This window comes from Chamaea fasciata, unplaced genomic scaffold, assembly GCF_029207755.1.
Source record: "Chamaea fasciata isolate MVZ Bird 193981 ecotype frontalis unplaced genomic scaffold, bChaFas1.0.hap1 SCAF_18, whole genome shotgun sequence".
Classification (NCBI taxonomy): Eukaryota; Metazoa; Chordata; class Aves; order Passeriformes; family Sylviidae; genus Chamaea; species Chamaea fasciata.
Genome location: NW_027094103.1, coordinates 13,137,207 through 13,152,536, shown reverse-complemented (window position 1 = coordinate 13,152,536; position 15,330 = coordinate 13,137,207). Strand labels below are relative to the sequence as shown.

The 15,330-nt window shown below is 49.2% G+C and overlaps 1 protein-coding gene across 1 annotated transcript in view; it reads left to right on the top strand.

The window, feature by feature from the left end:
- The window catches only part of TMEM132D (transmembrane protein 132D), a 199,739-nt gene that overhangs the window by 36,297 nt on the left and 148,112 nt on the right, over window positions 1-15,330 (top strand). The window contains exon 2 of the mRNA XM_066199760.1: window positions 12,494-13,382. Within this exon, the coding sequence (XP_066055857.1) occupies window positions 12,494-13,382 (889 nt within the window). The remainder of the gene's footprint in view (window positions 1-12,493; window positions 13,383-15,330) is intronic.

Genomic DNA, 15,330 nt, shown 5'->3' with positions numbered 1-15,330 from the left:
TGATACCTCACTTGCCGTTACAAAAAAAGGCTGAACTGCTTTGGTCTATCAGTGAGGCTGGCTTCATCTTTTGTTTGATTTATTTAACCCGAGTGGGGGGTAAAGGTGCATTTTCTCTTTTTTTCTCGTGTTTCTTGTGGGTTTCAAGCACCACCCCTTTCCCTCCTGCATTGTTTCTGCCGGCCTGCCTTGCCTTGTTTCCCGTCTCCGGAGCAGTTCCCAGCTCCGGTGCGCTCACACACAGGAGTGATTTGCTGCCTTGAGCAGGGATGGCACATGGAGGGGAAGACAGTGACTTTAACACTCCCGAAATGTCAGCCTGTGACCTCTGAGTGCCGAAAGGAGCCGGGGGGCGCCGGCCCTGCGGAGCGCAGCGGGTGTGGGATGGTTTGGCTCGGTGAGAGCGGTGCTGCAGCTCCGCCTTGGCTTCTCCTGCCTGGGGGATTGACCTGCTCCTAAACACAGACCCCGCTGTGCTCCCCCGAGCAAACACCCCACCCTTTACACAGCAGGAGGACAGCTGCCCTCTCCCCGGACAAAACCCGTGCGGATAAACGGCTCTGAGCCCTTCGAGAGGGTTTTGTGTCCCCGGGTTTAGGATGGATGCACACACGGAGCAGGGCAGTGCGGGTAAAGGGCTCTGAGCCCTTCGAGAGGGTTTTGTGTCCCCAGGTTTGGGATGGATGCACACACGGAGCAGGGCAGTGCAGATAAAGGGCTCTGAGCCCTTCGAGAGGGTTTTGTGTCCCCAGGTTTGGGATGGATGCACACACGGAGCAGGGCAGTGCAGATAAAGGGCTCTGAGCCCTTCGAAAGGGTTTTGTTTCACCTGGGTTTGGGATGGATGCACACACGGAGCAGGGCAGTGCGGGTAAAGGGCTCTGAGCCCTTCGAGAGGGTTTTGTGTCCCCGGGTTCGGGATGGATGCCCACACGGAGCAGGGCAGTGCTGGTGGGCACGGGCTGGTTCCTGGCACGCAGCTCCAGGATGAAGCTGCAGTCCCCGTGTGCTCACAGCACCAGGTGGGAGCAGATTTTTGGGTGAGTCAGGGCAGGAAAACGCTGATTGAAGCCCAGCAATACTGCCGGTGTGAAACAGTGACTGGTCAGGCCGTGTTCAGTAAGCAGGAGACAGCAGTGGGTCTGTCCTGCTGGGAAGGGGCCGTGTGTGCCCCCTCACCCTGAGCAGCACCTCTGCGGCTTCATTAGCACGCCCTGTTAATGTGCTTCATTAGCTGGCCCTGGGAATTCTCAGGGGCACCGTGTGCCCTTCCCTTTGCATTGGGAACCCCTCCTGTTTCTGTCCGTTACTGTGAGACTTCACCCATCACAAGTGTTTCCTCCCAAGGTCCTGCTCTGTCTTCCTTTTCGAGGCACCAAGCCTCCCTGCCAAGTGTGGAGTTCCTCACTTTCCGTGGCCGTGGGATCAGCGATGCTCCGTGCTATTTGTACAATTTAAAGCGCTCAAGTCTTAAATTTTAAATGTGGCACCTCTGTGAACCAGATGTAATTTGGCAGAACACTTTTAATATGTCATTTTAATGCTTTTGCTTTCCTTCACTTCGCAGTGGTTTGTCTTGCTTGATTTATTCCTGGATATTTCCTCAAGTGCCAGGCCGTGAATGTCTGTACATCCTGTGATTTGTTCCATCAAGTCAAACCATTTTTCAGCGGTGGGGAAAGGGGTCTGAAGCACGTGCAGACTGCCTGCGTGGATAGGTGAAGGAGCTTATCTTCATTTGTAAAACAAGAGATAGCAATGTAAATTAGATTAACTAATCAGTGCTTTTCTGTTTGGCTTCAATTATATATTCCAAATGCAGGTTTAATCCTTGTCTTTGTTATGCAATAAAACAACAGTTGGTGGTGATTTGTAGATTATGATAACTAGGCATAGGAATATTTGCTCAACTCAGTGTTTATTCCGTTTATCCACTGGTTTGATTTTATCCAGCTGGGACAATGAGAGGTGTAGCTGGTGTCTTCAGGAACAGCCATTCCCAGGGAAGCAGTGTCGAGCATTAATGGAACTGCCTTTATTCTGAATGTACTAAATTAAAAAATATAAAATTTTCCATTAGCTCTTACACATGCCAGTGTAGTAGAAAGGCTGTGGATTAAAATGGAGATGCAGAAAAGCTTTCCCGAGAAAGTAATTTTCAAAAACTAAGATGGAACTTGAGAAGAAAGGTTGGAGGCTTTAAATTTTTTCTCCTCCATTTTCAAAGGGTAACATTATCCTTCCCTATGGTTTCATTAGGAGTTTTTCATTCCCTTTTGTAGTGCTGGGGTGCTGAAAGGTTTTTCACTTCGGATTGACCTGAGAGAATTGTTTTTAGGTTTTGATTAGTTCAGCTCGGCAGCTGAAAAATCAGTTCTTCACACAGGCTTGGAGCGGAATATGTGAAAGTGCAGCAGCAGCAGCTGTGTGAATGAACCGTGCTGGAGGAGCTGCAGTGGCCAGGGCAGGTTCCAGGTGGAATCGGGACGGGATGATGCCTTTGCCGGGCTGCCCGTGCACACACACCCCAGCGCCTGCACGCTGCTCCTCGTTCTGGAGACATTCACTTACAGAACTTCAGCTTTTCGTCAGGGGCATGGAGCATCAGTCAGTTACACGGCTGCAGGGTCAATTGGTGCAGGCTTAATACCTGCAGCTTAATTAATATGTTTGCTTGCAGCGGGATTTGCGCTCGGCTGTGCACAAACGGCCACAGGAAATCCCAGCTGAACTGTTGGAGGTGCAGGTGGGCTCACACATGCAAACGCTCCCTGAGACTTTCCCGGGGATGGTTGGTTGGAATGTGCAGAACCAGCCTTGGAGAGCTGGCAGTGACAGGGACTTGTGCAAGTGTGCAGACCTGCCTGGCAGACAGTGTGTCTGTCATTTGTTTTAAATGTACCCTAATTGTTTCTGAGCCTCCCGTCGTGTGTTTGTCACCGCTGCTTCTGCAGTCTCCTGTTGAAAGCTGCTCGGTGGGGCTGGAATGCAAAACTCCTCACGTCCAAGGAGCAGGGATTTTTAACTGCCCCAGGATTTTTAAGTATCCAGTCTAATTGCAGGGTAGGGGAAAGGTGGTTCCTGTGCAGCCCCCCTGCAGCCCCTGTGGCTGCTGAATATCAGACATCTCCACGCTCTCCAGGAGGAGCTGTCCCGCAGTTAAAGCAGCAGAGCAGGCAGCTCATGGGATGGCATCTCTGGGGCGTTCTGGCTGTGACACCCGGCTGAACATTCCAGGGTCTGCTCAGCCTTCAGGAAAACGACGTACTGAGCTGGGGTGGGTTTTCATGTGGCCTTTGGGAGATGCGAAACTGGCTCAAAACTGACGGAACAGACTCCTGGGACGTGCTGAGGACAACACTGGAGCCTTTTCCAGGCAGAATCTCTATTTTTGGTGTTTATGGGGTGTTGAACACTGCAGCAGATCCATCCGGAGAGCACTTTTAAATAGCTCCGAGAGAGAATGGGGCTGCTTTGGGCAGGTGCAATAACGTTCTGAACGAGGTTTGGCAGATTGGCCAAAGAACTCTCCCTGGACTGAGTTAAATGAATACTGGGTAAGTTTGGGAGTTCATGCCCTTTGGAGTGCTGGGATAGCAAAACAAAGCTTTATAAATAAAATAATATCAGCCCTCTTAACTCTTGTCTCTGCTACACTTTTGAGACCTTTGAGAGAGGAGCACACTAGGTTATTCCCAGAGCAAGGGGACAGATTTTAAAGCTGGAGGAGCATGCCAGAGTAAGACTGAAAACCTGCCTGGTTAATTATCCTGGTGTTTGGGTGCCCTTTTTTTCAGGGAAACTCCATTTCTGAGAGAGCTCAGCTCCCCCTTAGTTGACAAGAAGATGAAAAGGCTGTGGAACGTGTCAGGTTCCCTTGCAGCAAAGGAAAACTTGTGGGAAGGATGGAGAGCCAGCGATCCAGGAGCTGTGATGTCAGTCAGGCTCTTGCTCATCCCCATTAATGAGCGTGGCCCTTGTGTCTGGGGAGGCTGCTGACAGATTAACAGATTAACGGGCTCTGCCTGTGTCCCCTGCTCCCAGAATCACATTTCCCTGTGCCTGTTTGGATGCGCGTGTTTGTCTTCTCCGCTGTCCTCTGATTTCCAGAATTTTCAGGTGTAAAAGTACCTGAACAGGCACCCGTTTCCATCTTCAGTTCTTTCTGAGAACACACTCAAGTATTTTTAAGCTGCACTTTTTTTTGTTGTTGAATGTAAAATGGGTGATAAGAATGTATTTAGTGAAATATTGCTGGGTTTATCGAAATTCCTGGAAATTAACTGCATGTACCAGCACCGTGGTGTTATTTAAATAAGACTTAAAAATATTCTCTTAATTTTTTTTTTTGTATCTTGTTAGTGAATGTAGCCATTGAAGATCAATAGTGTAATTGTTGGTTGTATAAATTCAGTACTAGGCGCAGAGCCTGCAGCAAGATGTAGAGTCTTGATATGGATTAATAAAATTAAAATGAAGTAAGGAAAATCCCCATCCTCTGGAGGGGAAGAGTGCTCAGCCAGCAGCCTCAAACACTCTGTGCTGCAGCTCCCAGAGCAGAGGGGCTGGATTTTGGGGGGACAGTCACGGGTGTCTGAGGGAAGGTCAGCTCAGGAGCTGCTCAGTTCCTTTGGCTGACTCAGGTGTTCATTTAATGCTGGGCATTCTCTTTTCCTCCCATCAATACCGGCCTGGGAGCAGAGCTGCAGCCTCTGCGCAGAAAAAGACACGTGGGGCAGAATGTGCTCGGAGTCTGATGAGCAGTGTGAGGCTGTTCCCTGCCGCTCCTGTGTCTGTCTGTGTCAGGAGGAATTGGGCAGCTGATGTTGGACTCGTGTCATCCTCCAGTCCCCTCTCACTCAGCCTTGCTCTTCTTCCCACTGGTGCCCAAACACCAGCACATTAAGAAACTGTTTAAGTCAAGATATTCCTGGCAAGTATTGCAGCTTTTTCTATTTTGTGGGGTTTTTTTGGTTGTTTTTTTTTTGCTTGTGTGTTTGACTTTGTTTTTACCTTTAAATCTTTGAGGTCTTCATTTACCGCTTTCTCTGCAAGCAGAACCGTAAGTGGAGGGAGCAGGGCAGAAATGGAGACACGGTGTTGCTCTCGAGAGCCTGGAGTATTTCAGTCTGGTGGACACAGCAGCTCTCCTCCCTCAGTCCTTTTGCTGAGAGTTCTTGAGCCTGAAGTGGATCTCTCCTGTGCTGGTGCTTCTTCCCTGCGTTCTCCTCTCAGGTGCATGAAATCCCTGGCCCAGGAGTGTGTGTCAGCAGGGGAGGGCTGAGCCGACCTCTGCTCCTGCAGCAGTGACACACGCAGGGAGGGAGGGAGGATGGATGTCACCTGTCCTGTACCTTCCCCAGGTCACCTGCAGCTCGTGGGCTGGGTCAGCCCTGTGCTCACTGGTGCTCTGGGCCTGGGCCGGCAGAGTCATCTTCCCCTGCCACTCCTTCCCTGTGCCCCGGTGGTTAGTCTGGCTGTGAGTTTGCTTCATTTATTATTTGCTTTTTCCCCCCCTCTTTTTCTGATTTTTCTCACTGTAAACTTTGTGGTGCCCATCACTGCTTTGCCCTTTCATGTTCAGGCTGACATCATTTTGTGAAACAGTGTCATATCCTTTCATCTAAATACTTTTCTCTGTAATTATTACTTTGCTGCCTTTTCAGGTGGGAGCTTGCCTTTGTTATCTGATCTTTCTCTGATCATTTTTGTATCACTTGATAATATAAAGGTGTACGTGCTCCTCTGAGGCCCTTTTATTTAAATGATTTCTTTGTCTGTCTGTCAATGTGAGTAATACAACAGCTTCAGGATTGTTCATCTCCTAATGAATGATCAGGCATCACCTGTTCTAATATCAGTGATTAATTTGCAAAAGTTTCTTCAAACTTTGGTAAAACGGGATAAAAGAAAAGCAGTAAAAGAAAATATTGTGTCATCAGAGCTCGGTGCTGTTGTCAGAAGGGTTTTGCCTGCCTGTGGATCAGGCCCGTGAAGGCAGCTGGGGCTCCTGGCTTGGTGCATGGGCTGGAGCTCCGGCTGTGTCAGCACACACACTGAGCTGGGTACCAGGGCAGGGGGTGACAGGGTGACCTGCAGCGATCCTGGAGCCGTTTGTGCACCAGGATCAGTGCCTGCCCTCCCTGCAGGCACAGGAATCCTTTGGTGTTGGGATTAACTCCCAGAATGAGCCTTTAGGGCAGCCCACAAGGAGTTGCTGACGGTCAGGCTTGTGAAAATGATGCATTCGTCTTGGTTTTGGTTTATTGCCCTGCTTTGGGAGCATCAGGGGGTGGCTCATGCTGAGATTTAGGGTTGTTTCTGTGGTGCTGGCCCTTCCTCTGGCGGAGCAAGAGCTCCTTTGCAGAAAACCTTTGAACATTTGTACCAGTGGCTCAGACGTGCTTGGCTGGGCAGGCTGTGGTGTTTCCCCTTGCAAAGGCCTCTGTTTAAACACATCAATAACTGGCTTGTCCTTCTGATCAGGCACATCCTCATGGAGTTTAAGCATCTTGGCTCAGAGCACTTCCTTCTGTGCCTGACTCAACACTCACAAACTCTTGGTTGCTCCCTGCAGTAGTGACGCTTGATAGTTTCCACAAAAGGAGTGGTTCGAAAACGTGCAGTCCCTTTAGAAATGAGGGTGCAGGTGGTTTGTCTGCCTCTTGGTGAAATTTAATTGGCTTTATTCAGCATCTGCTGTTGTTAACGTGTATGTTACACCCTTTAAAATACTTAAAATTGTTTAAAATTCTCTTAGAAGAAATGAGGAGTCACCTTTGCCGGTGTGGTCTGAGCCTTGCTGTCCAAACCGTCTTTCCCAACTTTCTAACAAGGTCTGCAGAGAGCTGCAGAGCTGGAATGAGAGTTGTAACAACTGGGGGAAGAGGGAGAAGTTGGCAGCTCGGGAACAGCGCTGCTCTTGGAGAGGAGCGATCACTTCCCAAGGATGAAACGGTCACAGGGACTGTTACAAAGTGAAGCGGGCAGAGCAGTCTGACATGCTAATAAGGAGAGGACTTGAAAAGAGATTGGTGATTTCAGGCCTTGAAGCCGTTTTTCTTTTTAATTTGTTACAGATAAATGCATGACTCTTGGGTTGCAGGGTTCTATTTTTGCTTTCCTCCTTGTGACACATCGATTTGGCCTTATCACTGCTCCCTGTGTGCTTGCCCTTTACAGTGCTGCTGCTTTCCAAACGCAGGAGGGTTTTTGGGAGCTGTCCTTTACTGGTGTGACAGCATGGGGAGGAAAGGTTGGGGTTCTTGCTGCAGATAGATAGGCTGGATTCTTTCATTTCTGATTGTGCTGATTTTCCTCTTCCACGCAAGCCGGTGAAGAGTGATGGGAAGTGATGGCTCCAGCATCACTAGTGACAGTAAATTGATAGTGATCAATTCCTGCTCCAGCCTTGTGTTGCCCAGCTGTGTAGGGAATGATGGGATCACTGGAGACTTTGAAACACAACAGTGCGTTCATCAGGAAATGCTCTTTGGGAGGAACCTGCAGGGGGGACACACCTTTGGGCTGTGGCTGGGAGCTGGGGACAGGGGTCACCGTCACCTCTCACCTGTTTGTGACAGGTGTTCAGCAGGAGTGGGTGCTGCTTTGGGCTTGGTTGGGTTTTATTTCTTGTAGATTTGGGGGGTTTTTGGGTTTTTTTTTGGGGGGTGGGGGTTTTTTTGATGGTTTTTGTTTTTGTGGGGATTTTTTTTGTTTGTTTTGTTCTGTTTTTTTTTATTTTCTATGGCAGAGTAGTGGAGGTCTGCAGGAAAATCTGCCAGGTTTAGTCCTCAGCCTCCCCTCACCTCTTGGCACTGTGTCAGGAAGCAAAGCAAACCTCAATCCACAGTTTTAAAATGCAGTGCTGATGGTTCTGAGGAAGGCTGGCAAAAGCAGGAACACAGGAGTCATCCTTGGGGGGCTCCAGTTTGCTTTCTTCATGTTTAGGATGCTGGATCCTGAGGAAGGAACAGGACAAGCAGCCTACAAACCCTGCAGGAGGGAAATGATCCCGTCAGGTGTTCCCAAAGCACAGTGTGAGCCCTCTCTGTGTGCTGTGAGTGACTGAGAGTGGCAGAGCAGATCATCCCCCTGGTAAAAACTGGCTGAGCTGCGCCTGGGGAAGGGACTCGCTCTGTTTGTTATAGCTTGGCTGTAAAATGCCTCCCTTTGGAGCACTAGCAGATTCAGCCCCTTAACTAGGTTAAAGCTGAAATGTCTGAATTTTTCAGAAGTAAAAGCGTGGAGTTTCATTGGAACAGACATATCCCGTGACATTACTTTCCAGAGCTGAAAATACATCACGCCAGCACAGTTCTTTTTCTAGATATTTTTTTTGCTGAAATGATTTCAATTCACAGCAAACCTAGAAGAGCAGAAGCGTTCAGAAGATTCAAGGAGAGCAGCTGAAATGAACTAAAAAAGGTAGAGTTTCTGGCCTACTGAAAAGAGCCACTTATCTCAATCCCCAAGACACAGCAGCAAATTCCATCTATTGCATTTGCAGCCTGAGCCTGCAGCTGGGAAGGCAATTTCCCTAAGAAGTTCTTCCCTTCAATCTACAAGAAAAAGACAATTTACTATTTTTTATTATTTTTTTAATAGTGGCATTATATAATTGGTTGGGAGAGTTTTATATCTCACGAATGCTGGGTGACTGTGGATTGAAAATAAAGTGAGGGTGAGGGCTGAGGTCCCGAGGATGTCGCAGTTCAGCGTGGAGTGAGCGGTCTGGCAGATTCCTTCAGGTTTCTGGAGAAGTTTGCAGTGAAGCTGAGCCACGCGGAGAGGTGTTGTCACTGACTGAAGGCTGCAGTTCCATGAGGCTGGAGAAATAAAAACGGAGGGGTTTTAGCCAGGGTGCAGTGCCAAACGAATGCCTTGACTCCGGAAGGTGCACGCAGCTGGTGTTGAGGGATTCACGCAGAAGCTTTGGCTGCGCAGGAGCAAACTGAACGCGCTGCCTTTGTCTCAGACGCTTTCACATTCACTGACCCACAGACCGATCGCTTCTTCCCTCAGTGGCAAACATTATTTTAACCAGTATCAGCCGGAGGAAGGGTTACTGCGGAGAGAGGAGAGAAAACCATCCCGTGACAACATCTCAGGTGGCCACGGGTGCGGATCCTCGGCACGTGAGGGGTCACCGGCATTGTTGTGAGGGATTGAGGAATAACAGCTCCTGGCATCAAAGTCAGGTTTTATTGGTTGCCTTCACACTGCTGGGGATCATCTCCTGGAAGTGCTGCTCGTTCTGCTGCCAAGGTCTCCGTGGAGAGACATTTTCAGGCCTAGTGGTGCAGTAAAGGTAAACCGCAGGTCTGGAACTCGTTTATTTTTTATGTCTTGGTGCTGCTTCCTTAAGAGCACTTCAGTTCCCCATCCTTTGTTTTGTTTGACGTGGTTAAAGTGAGAGTCACTGTGTCACTCTTATCTTAATTATTCAGGTGGGTTATTGCAGTGGAGCTTTGATTATGATGGTGTAGATAGGATGTGGTATTTAGGATAGATGATATAATTTAAATCTTTAAAACAGCACTTTTCTGCTGAGCCTCACTCGATAACACGCAAAATGGTAATCTTCTGCAGTTCTGCCTTTGTAAAAACATGCATAATTTTTACAAAAATAGTCATGGTTGTAATTAAGGACGCTGATAGTTGTTTTTGTTTTTAATTTCCTATCCTTCAGCATCCTTAATAAACTTTCACGGTCAAAATCCAGATGGTACAGCAGAGCTCAAGTGTTGTTTTTGTGACTTTTTGTTGTTGTTGTTGTTTGTGCTGATTATAACTCTCCCCAGATAAAAGTTGAAAATTGTTTGGATTTTTGGCCTTTGGCTGTTTGGAAAGCTGCAGCAGCTTCCAGCACAAACCAGTTCCCATTCCGTGCACGTTCCCAGCTGGTGCTGGGGGAAGGACACCAGTGAGGGGAGCAATTTGCCACTGCCCAGAAATTTAAACCCAGTGCACTTGATTCCAGCTGTGAGTTTCCCATTTCCACAGGCAATTCACCTTCTCTCTCGTTTTTCCCCATTTGTGTTGCTCTCCTGTTCTGAAGAGTCACTGATTTACACAATCTGAGGAGCGTTGTCCTGTGGAGATGGGGAAGGTTTTTAATCCCTCAGATAAGTGAGCACTAAAATAAATGATTAAAAAATTATGAGGCAAAACACTCTGTTAATTTTAATATAAAAATAATGTCCTTTCCCCCGTGGAACACAAAGGGAGGGAGCTGCACTCAAAATGAGGGGAATTAAAAATTGAATACTCCGAGCTTTTTTTTTTTCCCTCTCTCCGAGTTGCTTCTTTGATGCCTTGCTGTGCTTTGCCAGGGTGTTGGGAGGAGAACGAAATGAGTGTGGAATTTATAAACGGGACATTAGATGGGGAGGAGGCTGAGGAGCAGAGCTCCAGCCCTGCAGCTCGCTGCCAGCACAGCCGTCGGGGCTGGCACAAACCTCTGCTGCAGGATGATCCACAAAAAGCTCTTGGAAAAACTTCACTTGCTCTCAGTGAGTATCCAGAGGAAGAGTGGGAGCTGAATGCTCCGAAGACTAAGGCTGGAATGAGGGGTGTCTGTGTAAGAAGGCTCTGCAGTTTCCTCTTTATTGAAAATGATCTTTGTGGGGGATCTCCGCTGGGTTGGGCGCCTCGGGGGGATTGCAGGCTCTAGTGCTCTTGCAGGTTGCAGACTCAGATGTCGCCGTGTGCTGGGGCCAGTGCCCTGCTCCTTCAGACAAACTTTATTTCCAGTGCTTTGGGGTTTGAGTGGAGGTTAATTTAACTCTGTGATGTGAGGTTATACTGGGAGAGGAGTTCCTCCTTCTCAAGCTGTAGAGAAGGGGTTTGTGAAGCTCTGAAACTCTTGTGTAAGCCTTTCCTCCTGGCCTCTTTCACTCTGAGATTGGTTCCTTCTGAGTGATGCCCACCCTCATCTAGGGTTAGTTCGGTTTGTTGCTGGTTTTTGGGTGATTTTATGGATTATCTTCTTTTAAGAAGCCAGGTATTTTTGCTTTTATATCTAGAAAGTTTTTTGCTCCGTTTTTTTAAACTTCAGTTTGTTATTTTGCATTGTACTGGGGCCTGGAGAGCCTAACCAAGATCACAGCTTTGGGATTTTAGGTGCTGCTCCTCCATAAATATTAAGACAAGTCTGTTATGTTTGCAGTCTACAGACAAAGGGTGAGGGGAAAGAAACAATAATACCTTCTATTTTTTGGGCAAAGAACAGCAGCACAGGAGAAGTGGCTTGTCTGAGGCTGGACAGAGCGGATTGAGGCACCTAAAGGGAAGATTCATGCTTAGGAGTAACTGGCAGCAGTTTAGGCCACCACAGTAGCCAGGAGCAAATAAATATTTAGGTCAGATGCTAAACAAAAAAATAAAGACTACTAAAGCATTTGTGAATTAGAGCTTGAGAAACTGGGTTGTCTTTGAATGCCATCTGTGGTAAGCCTCTGTCCCCTTTCTGAGTAAGGGTGAGGGTTTGAATTTGCTGGGGGGGAAAAACAGGCAATTTATTTCCTAATTAGGGTGGGAGATGTGAGCGCTACGGTCAGCTGTTCAAACAGGGAAGGTGATACTGTATTTGCATCTGCATTTTTTAGTTTCTGTGTTTGTTCTTTGGGCCTGGCAGTTCCTAGAAAGGATGCAGAGCTGGTTCTTTAGCACACAGCCCGCCTCAGGTAATTGCTGGCTGGCACAGTTAAAATGGGAGCCCTGCAGCGGGGGAGGCTCGGTGCCATTGGAAATGTTCTTTGTGTGCAGTGATGTACAGCCTCCAGATAATGCAGCTGGATCGGGGACGGTGGAGGGTTAGGCAACAGCAAATGCTGATGGTGACTTAGAGAAAAACCCCGCTATTCATGGGTAAAGTGAAATAGAAGGGGCTGGAAATTGGGTGCAAATCCGGCTCCTTTGGAAATCCTCGCCAGAGGGATGTAAAGGAGCTGTTGTGTAAATGGCCATTGTGCTGGATGTTTTTGAAGTGAGGTTCAGCCTTGTGCAGGGAAGCATTTAGAGTCCTTGTATTGCTGGAGAGTGCCAGGGGGTCGGAGTGAACTCTGGGCGCTCCGTTTGCAGCATTTGATGTAAATCACTGCACTGGATTCCTGCACAGGTGCAGCCTGCAGCAATGATCAGATTTTTCAGATGTGCCCGTGCAGTGATCTGGGGCTGCAGGTGCTGGCTGGCTCGTTTTGTCCCTGATGAGAAATGTTTATTGCAAGTGGAGATGTCACCTTTGGCGTGTGCAAACCTGCACGAGCTCCTTCTTTTAATCTGGCTGTCGTGCAGAACGTGTCGTAAACCGTTGTTTTCCAGGCTGATGAGATAAATCATCATCTGCTGGGCCACCTCTGCCTGGGCTGATGAGGTTTATTGCCACCAATCCCAGCTGCAGCCCTGTCAAGCCCCTCAGTAAAGTCACCAAGGTTATGTCTCAGTGTGACTTGAAGACCTGACCTTTTAAACTCTCCTTTCCTTCCAACAGTGACTGAGAGCCGCGGGATCCTGGAGAGCATACAGAGGTTTTCCTTGCTGCCCACTTACTTGCCAGTGACCTACCGTATCCACAACGCTGACGTCTCCTTCTTCCTGAAGGAAGCCAACCAGGACATCATGAGGAACTCCAGCCTGCAGTCCCGGGTGGAATCCTTCCTGATCTACAAATCCAGGAGTCCCCCCGTGCTGAACGCCAGCTACGGACCTTTCTCCATCGAACAGGCCGTGCCGCAGGACCTGATGCTGCCTTCAAACCCCTTCGGCTCCACCAACAAATTCTCCTTCGACTGGAAGCTGCAGGCCTTCATCCTGAGCACCAAGATCTACCTGAGCAAGCCGCGGGTGCAGGTGCTGTTCTACATCGTGGGCAGGGACTGGGACGAGTACAGCCCGGCGGAGCGGCTGCCCTGCCTGCGCGTGTTCGCCTTCCGCGAGACGCGCGAGGTGCGCGGCAGCTGCCGCCTCGCGGGGGACCTGGGGCTCTGCGTGGCCCAGCTGGAGCTGCTGCCCAGCTGGTTCAGCCCTCCCTCCGTGCTCACGGGCAGGAAGAAGCACGTGGAGAGGTCGGAAGGGAGCCCCGTGGAGCTGTACTACTCCATCCAGGCGGGAGATGGGAGAGGAGAGTGCGCCAAGGAGGAGGTCAGGAGGAGCAGCGGGACCCGCTCGGGGCGCAACGACATCGACGAGTCGGGGCCGCCCCTGCAGAGGATCGGGAGCGTTTTCCTTTACCAGACACGCGCTGCCCCGTCCTTGGCCGAGATGAGTTTGGATAGCAACATTGTCATCCGGTACGCACCAAAGGCTGTCAAGCAAGGAGACATCCTGACTTTCCTTGTGTCTGTCGCTAGGAACTCCACAGAGGATCAGTTCACGCTGAGGTAAGGCTGCTCTGCGTTTCTCTGGGACCTTGCCTTGTGTTTCTTTGGTACCCTCCTCACCTTGAGTCCCTTTGGTGCCTTACATTTTGTTTCTCTGCTCTCGGGAGTCACTTTCTCTGCGTATAAATTGCCTTACAGGCCATCAGTTGCTGCTCTCCACAGATTGCGTTGCTCGGTTGACTCACCATCTCTCATGTTGTTCGGTCTGATATTGGATGGATTGCCTGAGATGTGCTCTCTTGCAGTGAGGGAGGCCTTTTCCTGAAGTTGTCCTTTGAGGAATGCTCACAGAAATTGAAATGGTAGAGCTGGGACGTATCTTTGTATTAAGAGGTAACATCTAAATTCTTGAGAGCTGGAGTTTGCAGTTCTCCTAATCTCTCACTGGACTCATGTTGAGATTAATGAAGCTTAAACCCACAGAGTTATTTACAGGAAATGAGCAGGAATTGGGCATTTAAGCAGGATTCACGTGTTTCAGGATCTCTCCCCAGCTTGTTGTGAGCCCAGTTCTGTATTACAGGCTGTCTGAGGTTCCTGAGTATTATTGATCTACCCAGACAATTTCTGAAAGTGAGAAACTGCCCGAGGGGATTGTGTTTGGTGTTGGAATGTGGCATCAGGGGCCGCATGAAGTCACCTCGCTCTGTCCAAGCACTGAGGTGTTCCAGGGGCACCTGTCACCACCAGTGTAACCCAAGGCAGAGCAGGGCTGGGCACAGGCAGGGGTGTGGGGCTGCCCAGTTCTCTTTTCTTGCCAGACTCGCCCCGTGTCCCAGCACTGAGGGCTGTGTGCCTGCTGTGAGGGAAATGTGTGTCTGCAGAGATTATTCCATGTTTTATCCCCTACCAATGACTTGTGCCACCCCTTCCTGAGCTGAAGGAAAATCTCACACTCCGGCTTCTGGGGCTGAGCCAGATCTGGCTCAGGTGTTTGTCCCGGGAATGGTGGGTGCTGCCAAAGCTCCCAAAACGCTCCTCTGGAGGAGCAGGTGCATCCTCGGAGGGAGCAGTGCCCTCCCCTGCTGTACAAACCCCGCGGGCTGGGGCTGTGCTCACAGGCAGCTGTGCTGAGCCCTGGGGAGGCCCTGGAGCTGCAGCCTGAGACATCACAGCCTGGGGTGACCTGGGATGAGACCCCTTTCCCCATCTCCCATCCCAGGGCTGGGATTGTGTAGCCCTGGTTCCCTGCCTGAGGTGGTTTGGTTTTCTGAAATTCCTTTCCCAAGGAATTTTCTGTAGACAGGAGAAATGTTTTTGTAGCTGTACCTTTGTTATTCATCCCTTTCCCTAGGAGGGACTTCTCCTTGCTGTCCCTCTGCTCTGACCAGTGTGAGTGAAGAGGTTTGTCTCTGTGTCACCAATCCAACTGGTCTGTGAAGAACAGTATAAAAGGGAGACACATCCCAGAAATCAAGGAGTCATTTCAGCCTCCTCAATCTTGGAGTCTGTGTTGTTGTGGTGTGAAGCAGCATCAGAATTGTAAATGGAGCATTGATGAGCTCTCATCCCTGCCTTGGCCTGGCATAAGGACTAACTCAGATTTGGCACCCCTGGCCTCAGAAGGAAGAGCTCAACCCAGTAACTTTTTTTCCCTTCCCCCAGGGAGATTTGTGGGGGATTTCTGGGGGAATTGGTTTGCCCTAAAATCAGGACATTTCCCTCTGCAGGTGTGTGGTGTATAAAGTGAATTTCCACAGCACTTGGTTGCTGACTCAAGGGCAATTATTTCTTTCTCATCTGGTAGAGGACAAACACCTCTCCTCACCGGATCAGTTTCTCATCTTCTGAGTCAATCTAAGATTTAAATTGTTTCCTGAGTGCTGATTTCAAGCCAGACAATCCAAGTTCCTCACAGCAAGGGTTCAGGGATGTCTCTGTCTTTATTCTCTGATGACTTAAAAGGGATCACATCAGCAGATATGGAAACTTCTGCTACATTTGAACA